At 34.9% G+C, this 19911-nt stretch overlaps 2 protein-coding genes and 1 long non-coding RNA gene across 6 annotated transcripts in view; 1 reads left to right on the plus strand and 2 right to left on the minus strand.

The window, feature by feature from the left end:
- The window catches only part of LOC113844152 (uncharacterized), a 37164-nt gene that overhangs the window by 569 nt on the left and 16684 nt on the right, over positions 1 to 19911 (plus strand). The gene's annotated exons all lie outside the window — the stretch shown is intronic.
- C7H2orf66 (chromosome 7 C2orf66 homolog) lies at positions 26 to 14156 on the minus strand. The gene is given in 6 exon segments (XM_072040624.1): positions 26 to 244; positions 1323 to 1524; positions 2384 to 2509; positions 2511 to 2528; positions 5654 to 5758; positions 14137 to 14156. Coding segments are annotated over 4 exon segments (390 nt in total). The 5' UTR covers positions 5717 to 5758; positions 14137 to 14156; the 3' UTR covers positions 26 to 244; positions 1323 to 1341.
- PGAP1 (post-GPI attachment to proteins inositol deacylase 1) overlaps positions 3316 to 19911 on the minus strand; it is a 43029-nt gene continuing 26433 nt past the window's right edge. For 2 of the 4 annotated variants that reach the window (XM_027461792.3, XM_027461794.3), the window contains exons 23-27: positions 19770 to 19905; positions 18556 to 18606; positions 17072 to 17295; positions 16610 to 16714; positions 11326 to 15762 (exon numbers count right to left, since the gene is read on the minus strand). In XM_027461792.3, the coding sequence (XP_027317593.3) occupies positions 15624 to 15762; positions 16610 to 16714; positions 17072 to 17295; positions 18556 to 18606; positions 19770 to 19905 (655 nt within the window). In that variant the 3' untranslated portion in view covers positions 11326 to 15623. The other 2 variants (XR_005267152.2, XM_072040589.1) reach the window with 2 other exon arrangements.

The following is a 19911-nucleotide window of genomic DNA, read 5'->3' on the forward strand; positions in this document are numbered from 1 at the left end:
CACACAGACACGGGGCAGCAGGGAGAAGCCCCCCTTTGCACTCCCCTTTTATTCACGTTTTAACACAAGGCTGTGAGCCCAGCAGCACGCGTTTGTCAACAGACAGCAAAGAGCCAGCTAGAGGGAGAAGGCAGCTTGCACAGGGAAAACCGTGACACAGAGAGGTCCCCGAAGTGTCGTGTCACAGGTAAAGCAGGAGTGGGTTGCTGTGAGGTTGCTGGTTGTGAAGTTGAGGAGTTAACACCTGAAAGAGAGGGGAAAAAGGGGCAAAAGGGCATTAGACAAAGCCCTTCTGATCCATTTCCAAATTGACATGCATAGTACTCCCTGTGGAGAGCTTTTTTTTTTTTTTTTTTTGCTTATTTCTTTACTGACAAACACTTGGCAGAAAAAAATAATTTAGTATTAAAATCTAACTGCAGCTTTCACTGTTATTCACGCTAAGGACAGTGGAGCTGTGCTTATGATCACAAAAATACATGTTATGCAACCCTAAAAATCCTTAGCTGAACACTGATCACAAGTGAATCTCTTTAAAGTATTGGGCACATCACCTAAATGCTTAGATTCAAATCGTACTGAAATTTTCACCTATTTTTAAAATGGGAGTAAGGAGTTGTTCACCTTTCCTCAGAATTGGCACTATTCAATGACTTTCAAAATGAGCTATAAAATGATTTATGTGTTATAGCGTGTACTAATACATAGATAAGATAGCTAAGAAATACCTACTATAATGTGAGGCTGTATTTATTCATAATGCAAACTTGGCCCCTGTCAATTTTATTTCACATTTACAGAAATGTATGAATGAATTCACAATCATTTTATTCAACCTTCAATAGTAGTGGTAGAAATACGGAAAACAACACAAGTGGACAAAGATGTACACAATGTATGCTTTGATAGTGCAGTATCATACATGTAAATTCATTTTCTTAATATCCATGCATCACATGAAATAAATAGTCTACAATTGTATTAATAGTTTAAGTTACTTAAATAAAATCTGCCTTCTCTATTACGTGTACATTTTCAGCATTCCTCTCCCCATGAAAAAAAAAAAAAAAAAAAAAAAAGCATGGTCTATATAGATCTGCACAAGTACCACGTGTTATTTTACAGAAGTAGTAAACACCTCATAAATCTCTACCTCAAACAATATCCAAAAAACTTCAGGCATGAGTTAAGGTGTCACAGTTTTCATTTCTTCTGAATAACAAGTTGTTTTTATACTTCAGACAAAAGTGAGAATCACTTGAATTCAAGTCTTTCACTGGCTTACATGTAACAACATTAGAGGAAAAGGCATCCTCTTTTACCTTGGTTCAGCACCATCTTTTAGCCTTTGAAATGATTTGGAAAAGAATTTTTCCTTTCTTCATAATCTGCAAATGCAGAAGCAATAGGATCTGAGTAGAACATGACAGGCCTCGGTCCTTCATTGTTCATAGTGAAAGTAGCTGGGAATTTTCTGAGATCAAGTCCCCTGCCCGAAAAATAAGCCTGGAGTGTTCTGAAAAACTGAACATATTTCATATGTGAAAACAAAGCACGCCCAACAGACATTAATTATTCATACTGAAACACAGTAGATTAAACATTTCCACCTATAATGGATGAAATGCTCTATTTTGACCATAAACTGATGCAGTATAGGCAATAGAGTTGAGACTCATCCAATCTGCCCATGGCTGATAGCATTTAAGGACCACCAGCATTTTACTGGTGATCCATGCTCCCAATTGAACCACAGAAGATGCAAATGTTAATCCTTTTAAAACAGACACAGCAAAACCCTTGCTGAGGGCAAATAGTGCAGTTCTGTTAAACATTTCGCTAAAGACATGTTCTCCAAGAGTTAGCAGCAGTGGACAACAGATTTGAATTGGCCCCTTAGATTGCTTACAAGTAGAAATATTTAATCAATGCTTCTTTAAACAGTGGGGAAAACTGTAGGAAACTCTCCCCCCCCCCCAAATTACTTATAAGATCTTGCAAGTGGTTAACTTTCAGATCTTTTGCTACAAACAACATGCCAGATGGAAACTTACCTATACATCTAGAAGATGAAACATGTAATCAACAGAGTACAAATTTGAAAGAAACATAATAATCATTCCTGTTCTGGACCATAAAATGAACATCCGTATGATCAAAACATTTTTAAAAGTAAACCTGCTGGATGAAGACCACACTAAGAATGTCTCTTCAGTTAAGGGGTACACCTAGACTGAAGAATGCTTATCCAGTTGTTGTTATTGGCTATACAAAGTGCATAGTTACTAAACCCTCTCACCTGTATATTAGTAGACAAAAAATCTTGTGATAGAAAACACAAACACACAAAACTTAGACTATCCTTCTTGCAGCATTTCCTTACCAGATCTCTGTTTCTAGGGTTATCTAGAGGTTTCCATTTTTCTTCTGGTTGGAAAGGAGCACCCTTTGTCAATCCTCTTACAGCCAATACTGTATATAGACCCAGGAGCACCACTTTCCACATGTTGAAAAGATGAACAGACTACCTGTTAGAAGGACAAAGAACCAGGCTCCTTCAGTCCTACAGAACTGTCACTGCTAACAAGTTACGCTAACAATCCAAAGGAGCACTGCAAATTATCCATGACAAGGAAAATCTGCCTACTACAGATCACATCTGTGTGCTATCAGCTTTTTTGGTTCTATACTGAAGTACTAAGATGAACAAATTATTCTAAAGAAGTGTTTCCCTTAACAAAGCTATTTCTAGACACCAAGTTCCTTCCTTATGAAAGAGACCAGTTTGGCGCTTAACACAAGAAACTGACATTTGTAAATTTACGTTTTTTATTACATTACAGCCATTTGCATTGGCTGATTAGTTAAAGTATCCAGTTTTTGTATGCTTCCAAGGATAATGCAAAACTATGGCTTAAGATCACATTGCTCTTTTTTTTTTTTTTAATTTCATGAAATGAACGTGCACTACATATATTAATAAGTGCAATAACAATACAGTCTGGTATAATACACTAGAGACTTGTTTCAAAACTTGATTCAAGAAAAAAAAAAAATCAGATTCTACCTTTCACTCTCTTTAAAATAAAGCTTACCAGTGAATTTGGCTCTGGCTTGCCCCTTCTTGGTTCTTCTGCTTGTAATCTGCGAACGAACTGATCTCTGTACTTATATTTCTAGTGGACTGTAGGTGGGTGTCAATGACGTTAGCAGTTCAAAAATACAGTAATGATTCCATTTCCATCCATGACATAAAGACCCTTGAGAATTTCATCCTTAATACTCTTAAGACCTGTTGCTATTGAACAGTGCAGTGCAAATTCCTCCTCCCTAAGCTGCATTACAGAAAATTGGTGGTAAGCATATAATAAGTTTAATACAACTCCCAGCAGAGATAGCAGAGCTCTATCAAAATATTACTTTTAATTAAAAAATTATTAACCACATCTACCAAACAGTGACTAACAGATAATTACAGCTGGTAGAATGGTTTTCAAGCAAGATGAGATATGGATCTTTTTCTTGATGCTGGAGAAAGAGAGAAAAGTAATGTCTGTTTCCAAAACCATAACATTTTAATGAAAGCGTTGCTTTCCTTCTCTGATCTTATTGACAGTCGATACGCTCCTGTCATACTACAAACTAAGACAAAGAGTGCAAGAAGGACTATGCTAATTTACCTTGGCTTTATTTTGTAATGTCCTTCATCTCAAAACTGATCAGTATTTTTTGCTTGTACATTCCCTACACTCTTTACTATTTATGTGATTTTTGATTAGCATCACATAAAATGCATCTCTAAGGAGACATTTTAAAACTAATTTTTGATAAGATATTTATCCTAACCCTAATGATGACTGTGTTTTTCCGGAGTAGAAGGCTTTACATCTTTCTTGGGTTTCAGTACTGAAAACTAAAACAAAAGCCTAATGATGCTCTTCCATGCAGACAAAATTGTGGGCATCTTAACATCATTACCGACAGAGTAACCAAAATTCTATCAGTATTGATGTCATCACTGCAGTAAGTGTTGGCTTATTGACAGCTTGACAAGCTGACAGCTTACTGGCAGCTTGACACCCAGAAGTTGACTTATCCAACTTGTATATTATTCTATACGGTTGAAATAAAAAACATTATTGAAAAAAATTGCATAAGAACAGAAAGATCAGCAGCTTGCTTAATTTTCCAATACCAAAACACCCTTAATTCTGAAATTTGGTGTAAAATTAGGGCAAAGTATTTTATGTTTGCTTTTTCAAACAATAACACCTTTGGTTGTCAGATCTGTTTTAGGAATAATCTCTGGCATAGCAGAGTCTATGTATGTAGCCATGGTCACATAACGATTGTCTGCATCTCGATTACCAGTCTATAAAATGAGGATTTCCCTGTTTTGGAATAATGCCTATAGGTAGGCTTCATCCTTCTTACTAGAGATCTGCATTATATGTAGCTCAGAATTTACACTTACAACCCACAGCAATTTCATGATTTCCTCATCGCTTTGTGTAGGAGACACAATAAGCTGCTGCTACAGCTGTTTAAACCAAGCTGCTGTTATTGTTGGTGGGTTTTGTTAGTTTTTTGAATGATATGGTATTTTACTGTATATTTAGGGGTGCCAAATCAAATACCTGTAGTCTTCTGCAGAGCCAAGGTAAAACATCTAATGGAAATTACAGAAGGTTTAAAAAACAAAGTAGCCTCATTTCCCAATCCACCTGCCTCTAAAATCAATTCTAAAGAAACTTACAAACAAGGTACCTCTCCATTTCTGAAGGAAGGAACTATATTTATGTCATTAAAAAAAAAAAAAAAGAAAAAAAAAGAAAAACAGAAAAAAATTCATCATCAGACACAAGGAGAATTAGCCCTTTCATTTAATTATGAAGGGAAACTGCAGTCCTGGATTTCCTTAGGGTGATAGACTTGTCACTTTAAGATGGTTTAAGGAGCAGTTTAAACTATGCATGGAAGTACCCTTATTTCTTTCCAAAACATTGTCCTATGTTACTAAGCAGCCATTTTACAGCTACCACCTTAAGATATTTAAATTTACCTTAAAATATTTAAGGTAAATTCCTCTAATGGCTTATATTCAACAAAACTTAAAATATTTTTTGCGGGGAAGTTGTTTTCTTTCTCTCCCCCAGATGGGAACATGGACAGAGAATCATTCACTCAACTTGCTTCTGTTGAGGAAGATTTCTTAATCTTCAACATGACTTCTGAGATTTCCTATCAGACTTTGGTTTCTTTTGCCAGAGACACCAGGCTCTGTAGCCAGAAACATGGTTTGGAATTTTATTTCTGGCACTGACTAAATAAATGTAAATAAAAGAGATATTGAAACAGCAGTTGGTAAAAGTTTACCTTAGTGATGTTAACTTGCATATGAGAATCTTTGGTCTTGATTCCTCCTCCAGTCAATATATAATCAATTAGTTAATGCACATTTATGCTGTGTACATACACAATCAGTATCTGTAAAGCCAAGAGCTGGTTTATTTCCTTTTAAGACAGGAGACACATAGCTATCTGAAAATTCACCTATATTTAATCACAAGCAGGACGTTTTCTGCTTGCACTCTGATGGTACTCACTGTTGAGGTCAACAGGTCTCTGATCAGCTTGGTTTTCATTTACTTACCTTCACATAAGCACAGGTGTATACACGGCTTTGCTTTCCTTCACTCCCCCTTTGTAAATGCATGTCCAGTGCCACGTCTTCATTAGTCAGAGCACAAGAGCACTTCTGGTGGCAGGCTGTCAGCACACAGCAGTGATAAAGAAAGCAGGAATGATTCAGTTCTGTTGCCTAAATAACAGGTTTTCTAACCTGAATCCCATCCCATCCCACCAAATTGATCTTACACCTATTTAGCTTAGACCTGTTTCTTCTCTACAACACTTAATACTACTTGGCTATCCACATTATTTTATTCACTAATCATTTATCGAGTCTGAATATCTTGTGCAGCTAACGTATTGTTTTAGCAAAACAGTGTTTTGATCCCAGTTATTCACCTTGTAGGTATTTCTCCATTGCCTTCATTATAAATATTATCATCTTCCCCCTGGGACTTCCTGTTCCAGTTCTGTCTGACATCTTTACTTTATACCATGATCACTGCAATAGCAAACACATTTCCCACCAGTGCTGGAGTGAAGTCTGAGCAGGCTTCTACAACCTGGTGTCTGAGTCAGAGCAGGCATAAAACTAATTGGTCAGAGCCATTGGTTCAAACCTTTCCAAACCTCTGTGATGGCAAGATGACCACATTTCCTCACAGTTCTTCTTTTCCTTCCTAGAGGTGCCCAAAAGTCATTTGTTAGCATCTGTATAAGTTACCTTCTAAATTAACCAGAAGTTCCTCTAAAGGTAATAACTGGAAGGAAAAAAAAAAATCTTGATTTACAGTTTGGGCTTACACTTCAGATTTAACTTTAAAAAATTATAATAATAATGAGAAAAAAAAAAAAAAAAAGAGCAGGTAGGTTTATTTCAGCCACCCTTTCATTTTTCCCCTCTATTCTATCATTTGATTTATTCAGAAAAAAATATCGGAGAGGATATGCAGTATATTTAGATAATAAAATATAGCAAGGTCTTTTGTAAATTTGAAACAAGCATTGTTGCTGTTGGACTATTACAGGTATCCCATAAGAGAATTCAGACATTTTGGTTGACTGATGAATCACGTGGACAAGCAAGAGATTCAATTAGTATATGTTTGCCTGTAAGTGGTCTTTTTAAAAAAAAAAAAAAAATCTCTACAAAGTCGTGTTTTTCTTTTTAAGGTACAAGAATTTAAGCTAATTGTCAGAGAGAAAAGTCTGTTTAGACTTACTGCTCATTTTAATGTATTTTATGCCAAAATTTTTTTATTTTTATTTTTTTAAAGATAATTTAATTACAGTTCTTTCCTTCAATGTCAAATATAAGTAGTATACATTGATACTAAAGTACTACTAGTATAGTTAGACTGATTGAACAAAATTGTATCCTCCTTTGAGGACAGTAGCTAGTTTAACAAATGCTTTCAAGCCAGATGTCCAAATTCTGCCTTTTAAATGTGGCCAAATTTAAGCACTAGGTTTTTCTCAACAGACTGCCTACATAGAGACACAGCTTTAGTAATTCAAATCTTCTGAAAGAAGCTATACCAATGACATAGGCAATATGACACAGTAATATTCATATATTTCTAAAATTCCACTGAAGCTGAAGATGTTCATTGCATTGCTTCTTCAGTTTCATGCAAGTTACTTCAAAATAAAAATTCTTTAAAACCCTGTTCTGGAATTAGAAGCAAAATCAAAACTATTAGGTTATTTACAGAACAAATTTTATGCATCTGATGCTATATATATAAAAAGCGTTATTCAATAAACCTTTTTCCACTGTTTTACATTTCCCATTCATGATAGCAAGACACATATAAAGGCCTAAGATACATGATATTGAGGCATGATATTAAGACAGGCTTCGTTAAGCATCTTTACTGTATGCTACGTAATATGTGAAAAAAGTGTCTGTTATGTAAAGTAATGCTCCAACCACAATGCTTTTGTTCATTGTTTTTATTCTCTGCTTAGAATCCCAAGTATTACAAGTTGGAAGGAAAAGCACCAAACTGCTCCACATCAGTACCTGAGCAAAGACTAAAGGCAAATATTCACCACAACACTCATTAGCGTGTCTGTGCAATGAAAGTACAGGTAACATTCACAAACCTCTACAGAGTATGATTGTTAAGTGGCACTTTCTGTGAATTACAACTGTTTATACTAATGCACCCACGTTAGAACACCATACAAAAATATACAGAAGTGTTTATCTAACAGAACATATGCTATACAGTGTACTTTAAGTCATGTACACTTTAGTAAAAAAAAAAAAAAAAAAAAAAAAAGGACAAAAAAGACATGTTTTGTACACACTACAGACAGGGAAACCATCAAACAAAACATTAAAGTACCAGCATAGCTCCCATTCAAGTTGTCTTCAACTTCAACAACAACAAAAAAGGAATGGTATCTAAAAAGCAGCTTTGAACAACTGAGATTTCAACTTTCAGTAATTTAAACATTAGCTGAAGATACGTATTCTCCAACGTTTTCTCAGCATCTCAAGACAAATACTTGCTGAAGCTTATTACATTGTGAGCGCTGTAGAGAACCAAGAATTCAGTTATAACTGTTTTAAAAAGCACAATAATTTTTTATAGCATTATTCAACCACTTACTGATAAGAATCTGCCAACATCTCCAGAAACCTTTAGCAGTTAGAGTTAGCTCCACCTAAAACACGAGGTTTACACTAGTTATATAAGAACTCTAAATAGAGGAAGAGTTAAAAGTGAGGCTGTTCGTTAACCAATAGATTTCTCCAAAAGCTATGTGTGTGTCTTTCAGTGATATAAAGCCCTCCTAGCAAAAAGAAATAGACAACTGCAATACCCATCAGCTAAATAGGGTGTTTTACCCAATATTATGCTGTCTTTTGCTTTGGATTACTAGGCCTGCATAATTTTTCTAGATTCACCATCGTAAATAAAGTCTTAAAAGTAGTTCTGCCCTCTCCATGATTTTCGTACTAGTGTTCCTGTAGCCAGGATGTCAACAATGACTAGGATTACTGAAATATCATCAGCACAGAACAAAGATCAAGTTAGGCAATTGGATCAAGAGTTTTAAAAGTCCTAAACTCACATATGGAAGGAAGTAGCAAAGAAGACACAAAAATTGCGTGGTTTCTGTTGTTCCACACTAAAATCAGGATTACGACAGCCAGATTCAGATGTCCACAAAAGAAAGTTAGTAACTCCTACTTGTATTGCTGCAAACAGTGATTGTTTCACCTGACATGAAGTCATTGTGTGTGCATTTTGAAATATCCACAGTCCAATGACAGTCTTTGAGATACGGCATCTCTAATCAAGAATCAGTCTTACTTAGTACTACTGAAAAACAACAGACTCAGAATTTGGGGGGCTTTGTTCAAAACAAACAATTCTATAGAGAGAACAAAGAAAAAAACAGAGGTCAAGAAGTGGCTTTCCTAAGGTCTTCATATTAAAAATATATACTATATATTTATATTTATACATCTGTATTTACTACATCAAAGCAGGATTTTAGGATCTTGAATATTTCTGTTTCTGAGAAGAACAGAATGCAGACACCTATTTTTTTTTTCAATCCTTTCAGGCTTTTATATATGAATATTTTCCCTAAAACTTGAAATCATGTACTCAAACTGCTGGAGCTTAAAAGCAAACAACCCCCACACTACACCCAAACCACTTTTTCCTCTCACACTGGTGTAGATACTGATATTCAATGTCTTAAATATTTTGCTTGAGCTACAGTTTTGAAGAAACTAAACAAAAAATTAGAATACTTAGACATACAGAAGACAAGCCACATCTGAGACTATTTTTTCTTCCCTATTTTCCTTTTTGTCATAATAGGCATATTTGAGAAGTAAGTCACTAAAGCTTTCTGACTTCAAGTGATGATTCCAAACCACAAGTACACCATACTTCACATAAATCTTAATCTCTGCAAATGCAGTAAAAAGGGAGGAGGGGTCAAAAAATATTCTCCCCAAATCAAGTTTCAGTATGATCCACACAAATATTTTTGGTTGGTTTCAAAAATGAAAAATAAGGCTACAGAAGTCTATAGGCTAAAGTGTATTAATTTGCTGCTTTAAGGCACAGGGTATGTTTGTTTGTTTTGCTTTAGAAAGCTACAAGTTTCGAGTCACAGTGAGAAATTTCACATTTCAATTTTGATCTGGCACTCTAATTATATATGTCATGTCTACTTTTTTAGACTTCTGTAAAATATTTCAGTTGTTATGTACTGAAGTCTCTAATACTGTGTTCACACTCAAAGCGACACAAATGGAAAATACGGAAGCCTGAGTCGATCCCAGAATAGTGCATTTAGCATTTAAAAAAGCTAAACATCAAAACACTTGCATGCTTGACATATGCCTCGAAAGCATTTATGCAGTCGGAGGAAAAATAAGTCTTTGCTGGTATTTCAACAAACACGCACAACTTAATAAAACAACAGGACAGACGCTCTGTATCTTCACTATGTCATTTGCAGTGCCTTCTGTTACTGTGAAGCCTAAATTTTGTGCTACAGCAGAAGGATACTGCACAGCAAGGATAGCCGTGTGTGGAAGCAAGAACTGGAATGATGTGCTGCAAAATAACAGGTCTGTGTGCCATTCCTGGATTTTATAGACACAAGATCAGGTCTGATACTATACGCTTCCTACAGAATTCAGACCAAAACCCATCATTAACTGCAGAGAGTATATGTTTACAAGATTTATTCATGAATATATGCGTTGCAAAAACTGCAACTTACATGTAAGAATACAGAATGAGACCCTAAATATTAAACCAAATTAAGGTCAAAATATCACAAGTGTGACTGGTTTCCATACTCAACACAGTAAGCACATATTTGAGACAGTTATATGCTGAGATACCTGAAGAATTAAAGTGGTGGGCAGATTTACTTCAGTAAAAGCTATAGAATTTTCTCCCTAAATTCTTATATTTATTTTAAAAAGCAGTAATGTTTAGTAACAAGATGAAATGTATACATTTTAGTCTTTTAGATAAAGATAACTGACCTGATTAGAAGTTTTGAATACATTCTTCCGTCAATATGAAAATGCATCAAAATATAGGTTTTTCATACAAGCTTTTTAAATACTTAAGGGATTGTACTATGAATACTAACTGGAAGTTCTAGCTCTAAGGAAAGGTAGAAAAAGTATTTTACTTTAACATAAATTTTTTTTTTTTCTTCAATTGTCATTCCCTGGCAAACATTTCCAGAGGTATATAAGAGCAGCACATAGCTTTAGGGACAGAAGTATGTTTCTGCTAAAGGAATGGCGATGAAAGTTTTAAAACAATTCACAGTACAGTGCTAAGTGCTTATAAAAGCCAGTTTGATTATCTTCCAAAAAAAGAGATGTAAAAAGTCAAACCTGAAAACTAAGTGACTAACATTCACAATGAAATATAAAAGAAACAGTAAGAATTCAGTCTGTTCTACAGCTAACAATTTTGTAGTGGCTTAGTGACTTAAAACAGCAGCACAGTTAATGAACAGACACCATAACCACCTCCAAAAATATTTTCAGTAGCTCTAAGTATTGACAGCCTTTAAATAGCTGCTCTATTTCTGCAGTATAAAGAAGACTTCTGTCTTGTCTTCTGTACAATTACTGACATTCAGTACTCTAGGTTCTTGTCCTTTGTTTGTTGCTTTTTTTTAAAAAAAAAATTCCCCTTCTGATAGCTCATAAAAACACATGAGACATGTAAATCTTACTTTGAATGCATCCTGAGATACAAACCAGAAAATGTTTGTTTTACGTTTTTGTATGTTTACCGTTTTTATATGTTTATCACAGTGCGTATTACTGGATTGAACTAAACTTTATCAGCTTGATCAAAAAGGCTTCGTAAGTGTTTAAATTTATGCACGGGCACATAATTAACTTTATTTTTTAACTTCAATTTTCTGTTCTGTCAAGCACAGAAATAGATATATTAAATTTCAGGAAAAAAAGCCAGGTGACAAGTTTATAAACTTGTTACTGGAAAATAGATGGAGAATTCGACTTCATATCAAATACCAACCAACACAATCCTTTTTGCTTGTTTTAAGTATCAATGCATTGTTTTGTTTACTCGCTAAAGCATGACTCTTTAAAGGTAGCCCATTAGGGTGACTTTCAACACAGTTGAAAAACTCACTCACAGGCAGTCTCCATTCCTTCTGCAATATGTTACAATTACACTGTTCAGGTTTGTTTGTTTTGGTGTATGTGTGTGTGTTTGGTTTTTTTTTTTTTAAATCTTTGCAAATGAATACTTAGCAATAAATTGCTATATGTATCGTCGCACTCAAAAGAAATCAGAGCAGAACTCCAAGTTTTACAAATAAAATTAAATGGAATTCCAGTTACTAAACAAAAAAGAACTATCAGACATTTCACATGATGCAAAAATATGACATACTGCACCTACCGTTTAAATGAAACTGAAAATATCACCTTTGGTAATTCCAGTTAAGCGGTAACACTTTTTCTATACCATACAAATATAGACCTTTTATGATCTAATAGCTACAGGTGTAGCTACTATTATTGCAGAGTCACAAGACCGTGAAGAAAATCCACATTTGATTACATCAACCAAAAAAGATTAGACTTCATGAGGAATTCAAGTTATGGGGATCTCACTAAAAGATTCTCATTAAGTCTCTCCCCTACCCCCCCCCAAAAACAAAACAAAACAAAACAAAAAACAACAAAAAAAAACTTTGCTATACAATTAGTGACATTTGGTAGCCTAGGTTCATCTCCTGTGGTGGTGGTGGTGTTTTTTGTTGTTTTTCTGTGTGTTTGTAGCTGTTGTGTTGTTTGTTTTTTTTGTTTTAACTCCTGCTCTGATAGCTTATAAAAACATACAAGCCACAAAAACTTTTCTTTTGAATGCATCCTGAGGTACAAGCCAAAAATTGCTTGTTTTACACACCATAATCTCCATCTTAACATGCTGAACATCCACATGGATAAAGTACAGTGGTTTTGTGAAATTAATACCTCAATTTCTGAAAAGGAACAGAACAACAAATTTGGAGTCTGCATGTCAGCAGGAATCTTCCCTTAGGGAGCAGAGTTCTAATCTATCACAGACCAGTTTGTGCCTTCTCCCATAGTCTAGATAAAGTTTGAAGAATAAACACAAATTTTGATTTAAATGTATTAAGAGACATTCCAATATGTTTCCCAAAAATTGTTTTATAACCACAGCCTCCTCAGATAAAGGCTATTTTGGTAATACCTACACTTCCTCGTGCAGTCAATTAAAAATCCTTTCAGTGGGTTAGACTACATTTCTGCTCAGATTGTAAAGGTGGATGTGGCAGAACTAGAAATTTGCAGAACAGAAGCCTTCTCTCTAAAAGGAAGATCATAGTATTTACCTTAAAAACAATTTTAGATGTTTATAAAATCTTTTCATTCATCCTCTCTTAGAACGGGATGAATTGTCCTCTGAACTTGTCTTAGTACCTTCAATGATTATACATGGAATCTAACTGTGATTAGAAACCTGATCTCTTGAACAGCTAGTTAGACAGTCCACAATCACTGCAAAATCCAGATGCACATCTCTGAGAGCACAGTTTTTATCAAGCAAGTGACAGACAAAGAACACAAAATCCAAACTAGCGATAAGACTTCCCCTACTTCCCCCTCTGAATATAAGTAGCCTCTGGAAAAAGGAGCATTAACAGAGAAGTGATAAAGTCTGGAATCTCAGACTAAGGATTACATTTTTCTTTTCCTGCCTCCACCTTGAAAATCACTACCCAAAATTCTGTAACTCATTCCATGAGGAGTCTTAACAACATCAACAAAATTCACAGCTTAAAAAATACCATTAAATGAAAAGTTTGGTGCTATTCTATGCTGCTGTAATTCAGTATGTTTCTCTGTTGGATTTTGTAAGCTATCAAAGTTGCTACATGCTGAGACTGTTTCCTCTCCTTATTCTATTATTTTATTCCACCAACAGCTCCAAAAAATGAGCTTGTGCATGAAGATCTGATTAAGATGGAAAACTAAAATCAGAAGTAAAATACAGTAAATACATTAGTAAGCCAAACCAATCATGAAGATCAAGGAAATGATCTTCCACTGAAATCCATCTTGCACATTTCACGACAGCCTTTTACCAGCCCCAGTGCGGTTCTGTCATTGTCTTTCACCCACAGCCACTTGAAAGTACAAAAACTACTCTATTCTTCTATGTCTGAACAGTAATTTTTAGGTTAAATCAAGCTACAAGTATATACCAACAAATTATCATTTATACATATACTGTAGCATGTATTTGGTTAGATAGTATCAGGATATAATATATTGAGTTAACTTTTCTGATTTACAAACACTACGCATAATTTAACCTTTTGATTAAAATGTTAAGACTGGAAGACCAGCACAGCAATTACTGACACCAGTGACAGTGGTTTGATTAGCTACTAATAACCTTTTCAGTTAAAGCAGTTTTAATGACTTACCGATAACTTGAACTGCTGACTTATTTATAAGGTGACCAAACAAGTTCATTGTGGAAAGTCTGTGTGAATTAATAAGTCTTTCCAGCCGGCTCAAATGAACTGACCCTAAGAACAAGCTAGAAGTAACTGAGGCACTTTAGGCAAGAATAACAAGATACAATAAAATCAATGTGTCAGGATCTACGGCTATATTAAGAATACACTCAATTGACAGTAGGTAGCAGATTTCCTGGTATTATCCATATAAAGTAATTAAGCTGGTATAATATTTCCATATGAGAATGACAGATATCTCAGATAGTGGAGACAGCTGACACAGAAGCAAGTGCTCATCTCTACACAGAATCAATACCTCATTTTAACCTAATGGTTAGTGTGATTTCTTCTGTAGGCAAAACACGTACCCAGGAGATGGAATTTCTTACACACAGCTATTTTAGGCGTTGTTATAAATGGCAGTCACTGTAGCATCTAGGCACAAAGATAATACTTTACGCAGAGCTAATAATTATGGTCAGTATTTGCCACTAGTACCAGGAGTCCACATGAGGAAGTTAGCACAGCATGGCAAGGCACGAATTTACGTTGTTGTAACTTAACTATTCCATATTAATTTACTGTATGGACATTTACTAGAACATGACTGATTCTCCATTTATGATAGGAAAAAAAATGCCTTGCCTACCTGTAAACAGTGCAATATAGCAACTGTGCTGTAAACTCACACTATACCTCACTGTTTGCTAGCTTCTACGTATGGACAAAAAATTGGCAATGTTTTAAAACAACATTAGAGCAAATTGTTTATGAATCTGCTGACATCTTTCCTGAATAGAAAGCTACACAGAGTATTGTTGTTTTTTTACTCTCACAAAAAGTAAAATGTGTAAGACTTTCAATAATCTCACAAATGTTCAACAGCGACTGAACAAATACTTTGATAGAAATAGCAGTTCTATAAAAGCAGTACATTCCAGTTTGTCTAGACACAACTGTGACAGCTTTTAAATCAGCATAAAATGATTAAAACTATACTTGGCTGTGTAGTTTTTGTGATAGTCACAGTGTGCTTGAAATTTATTCAGTTTTAACCAGCATACTTTAGACCTGCAAGATACGCAAGTTTAGAACATATGCATTGCACAGCATACTGAGTAAAAAAAGTCTGTTTAAACAAAGAAGTATAGTGAAATATCAAAGTGTCTGCAAGGCAAACAGTATTGATGTTATACTAATAAGATTTATGTGCTTACACACACACACACATTGTTAATTCACTTAATTTTCACAGTCAGGAAGTAAACACCATGAGAAGCTTTCTAAGCAACACGAACAGAACTATAAACTTTTTATGAAGTATTCGTGGTTCTGTCATCTTTCCCAAATAATCCAAATTACCATATTAATCAAGGCATTTCTTTGTTGAAATTTACCCCCTTTCCAGAATTACTTCTAGGCTGCAATATTCTTCTTATGTATAACCAATGTTACACAAGACAACATAGTACATGTAGAAGAAGAGAAAAAGTTACAAAGTGGGGTACTTTGTATAAATGCATTCGTCCAAAAGCCAACATTGCAACAGACAAAGGGAGTGGAACTTTGGCTGCAATCTTCAAGAGTTTACTGTAAGAATATAAAGAAAAAAATGGTATTTTTGTAGTCACACATGCAGAAGGAGAAAAAAAAAAAAAAAAAAAAAAAAGAAGCATATTTAATTTTCTTCTGAAAATTAGATTTCAAAGATTTGCTCTTTTTAAACAGAATGTCTAAGTTCAGTGAAAAATAGTGTTTTATAAGCAAGAGAAATTATGCCAAAAGACTATTAAAATGTCAATTAACATTATCCTTATATTAATTTAAAAATAAATCAACTGTAACACAAAGGTGTAATGTTTTAAATTATTCGAGTTAACAGGTATTGGTCAAGAGAATAAACTACATTATTTATTAGTAGTAATCTTTCATAGGACACTGACTAACTTTTATGTCTGAGGAAGAAATTCTCTATCTGTCAGCAAAAACAAGTGTTCAAAACTTCTTAACTCAGCAGAAACCACATTACAGGCACATTTTTCAATTGTGCCCATAAGGGAGCGTTATAAGAACATATCTACAGTGGTTTCAGATCCACTTTTCCTTGTAACTTCCAGATAAAAATTTTTAAGATGTATTAGGATTCTGTAACATTTAAAAACATTCAATGAGTTGTGAATGAAAAATTCATAAAAGGAGTCTTTGTACAACTGATTGGTTAGATAGTAATATTTCATTTAAGTCTATATGGTAAACACTGCTGTTTTCCTTCGCTTACCTGAACTACAGTTCATTCGTATACATTTTACATTTTACCTAGTCCTTAAGATTTAACTATATGAGTTTATGAATTTCTGTGTAGGCTGAGCAATTACATATATGTGCAGCACAAATTAAGAAAGAAGCGGTAAAACAACATAGAACTGGGCTACAGTACCTTGATTTCACTTCAGAAGTAGTTGAATTCATGAGAATTTCTAAAATGCATACAAGGATAATAGCTGTAGATCTACAAGGATCAGGATCGAGCCTAACATTGTACCTGCCAAAAAAAGTGAGTTAGTTTTAAGAGCACGTTACTTTTAAACTAGGCTACCAAATAAAATCCAAGGTGGGAGCAATGACGTGCTAATAACAACATACATGTCATGTATATGTCATCATAAACTGAATATAAATCACTTCTGTTTCATTACTTCCTTCAACATACTATTTGGTATTACCTCTTAACATCTACTTATATTGTTCTTTCCATGCAATCTAGCTTTAGTTACAGTTGTAGTTATCTGAAGTCTTTCATGCTATAAGGTAGGTAGAAAAATTAAGCATTTGCAATTGTGACTATCTTCCAAGGTTCAGATTCTTTTCCTCCACCCTTACTGGCAATTTAAGAAATTACCTGAGATTTTTAAACCAGTAAACTAAAGATGGCAGGTTCAGCAGCACAATCCATGTGAATAAATAGAGAATTGTAAGATGGATCTTAAGACTGTTAACAGTTTCAGCAATTGTCGTACTATTGGAGTGAGATTGTGTTGGTTCTGAAGTTAAGTCTCTCAAACTTTGGCTTTTCACCGTATGTCTACTGGAGTTCTGTGAAGTTTCTTTTGAGCAGTCTGGGTCCTGAAGATAAAAGACAGTAGTCATAAGAACACGTGCTGGCTTCTAAGAACCCTAAGAAGGGAGCAGGAGGGAAAAATTGTCCCTACAGTCGCATATGAACTCTGATTCAGGAAGAAAATTTGCAATTTATCCCTCAAAAAAGCCATCAAAAGCAGAGTTCAATAGTTCAATTTTAAAGCATCTAGATTTAACCAGCAATTTCTCTTACACTAATAGTTTGTGTGTCTTTGGAAAAAAAAAAAAAAAGAATGGATGATGGAGATACCCTGACACCACTGCAGTGAGAAAAATATGGAGTTCCTGGAAGGAGGAAGAACAGAATAAAAGAAATAATAATACATGTGGGTGAAAATCACTTATAATCATTCATGGAAGAAATATACAGAAGGTAATGTAACTGGGAGTAAAACATTAACTGTAGGAATGAATAACAAAGATAAATGAGTTGGCAGATGATAACTTCCAATGACAGAAAAAAATACAAATGAAACAAGGAAAGATGATACGAATATAAAAGAAGAGAGATGGAGAAAATTTAAAACTAAACATAAATAACACCCCAAAGTCCCAAAGAAAATTATCAACAACATGTCCTGGCTGACTACTTTTTTAACCGTATTTTATGAAAGAAGAATGAGTAGTCATTATATGAATGTATCCACGCACTTACACTTCAGATCCTATATGTTAAAGGAACTGAAAAAAAGAAACAAAATTCACATTGCATGAAACCCAGCAATATTTTGCTTCTTCACTCCTTTTCAAATAGCTCCCAATTTACTGGAATCTCAATCCATATCCATCTAATGAGTAATATTTGTCACCTCCTGATTAAAACAAACAAACAAACAAACAAAGAACTCGGAACTCCACAAGCTACCTATCTGGAAAAGAGAGTATACGTTATTATAAACATAGTTTATACCTAGAAAAAAGGTTTTTTCTTTAGATAAGGCAGGTACCAAAACTCAGACAAAAAACTGTCATCCTGCTATATCTTTAGAGACTAAATATTTCTCCTAAAATGTTTTCAGTCAAGTTTGCACTGCAGTGATCTTCAGCAGTGGATGCAGTGACCATATAGGATACTTGTGTCCAGGCTTTTCTTTCACATCGTGCATACAGTAAGTAAACTCCACAGCCACCTGGTCATCACGACACAACTCAATACTGTAATGGCAAGACGATAATTTATAATGCATGGGGCTTGCCAAACGATTTTTGGTCACTTAATTTTGAGGAGAAACAGGAAATACTCACCCCATTTAGCATGTTTTTTTCTGCTCCTACATTCACATGTAGTTTTATTACCTGTAAGACAGACCATTTGGCTTTTTAAGAAATGTTGCTTCACACGATAGCTACAGTATACAAGAATCTCAGGCTAATTATTTTTTGTCCCTTTTTATAGATAGATAATTCTAGGGTCCCAATGGAGCCGCGATTCTAGAACTCCCTCTTCCTTCTAATCAGCAACATCCAAAGTGCTCTCTTAAGGGTTTCCAAGCACAGAGGGAGAAGTTGAGCTGGTCTGCTTCCACTGTGATAGAAAAGGAATACCAGCGGAAAATCTGCATATTCCTTACTTCCTCTTCCTCCTGATAACTCAGTTTTACTTCCCTTCTGTAAAAACACACATCAGGCCACAAAGGAGAAGTCCCATATCAGAAATTTACTGCAGAAGTGGAAGCAGGGTCAGCATGGAAATGTCCTTCACAGGGTAACTTTATGTCACAGGGATTTGAAAGAGAGCCCTGTTCTTCAGGCTGTGCTTTCTTCTGCTACATACCTTCTTCAGACCACCTGCAGGCTGCTCCACTTTGTACCCTTAACTCCCAGATGCATGCTCCCAAAGGCTTCCCTAGTAACTAAGTACAGTAGCTGTTTTAGCAGCTATATAACCATGGGGTGAATCAGATATCTAACTTAGATGAGTTAGATGCTCTGATGCAAAAAAGACCATGGAAACTGAATAGCAGGGACTAAATATGGAGCCTTGATCCCTTGGCCAGTGCCACAAATTAGCCACACAATAAAGACTGTCCTAATTCTACAATTTGTCCATTTTCCTTCCTTTTACTTCATAAGGATTTGTGAAGTCTTTAAAATAAAAAGTATTCTACAGAACATTCAAGGATCTTCTTTCACTACAGCCAAGGGAGCCAATTAGTCTTTGATTTTATAACATGACATTCATAAGAAAAAATTTAAACTATACGAATTATTGTAGCAGGCATATAGGACCATACATTCCTTTGAAAAAAGTACAATCAAAACAACAAAATAATTCTAAGTAGTGTGAGATTGAATGTCTGAGGAGTTCAAAAAAGACCTATTTCAAGTATGCGAATAACCACATTTCCTTAAAGTATGAAAAATGGTAACCTCTATTTTTGCTTTTAACACTGGGTTAATTCAAAGCAGATGAAATGTTGACATTATGTACATATCTGGAATGCTTAGCTTTTCAGTACCTTAAACAAATATTGAAGATAGATAACGAATACAGCCAGTGCACCACAAGTGGTCCAGCTAACCAAAGCAAGAGACCCCATCACACAGAGTCTTCTGTATGTAAACAACTTGTTATCTTTCTGAAGCACGGTAGGTCTTAAA

This window comes from Anas platyrhynchos, chromosome 7, assembly GCF_047663525.1.
Source record: "Anas platyrhynchos isolate ZD024472 breed Pekin duck chromosome 7, IASCAAS_PekinDuck_T2T, whole genome shotgun sequence".
In the NCBI taxonomy this organism is placed as follows: domain Eukaryota; kingdom Metazoa; phylum Chordata; class Aves; order Anseriformes; family Anatidae; genus Anas; species Anas platyrhynchos.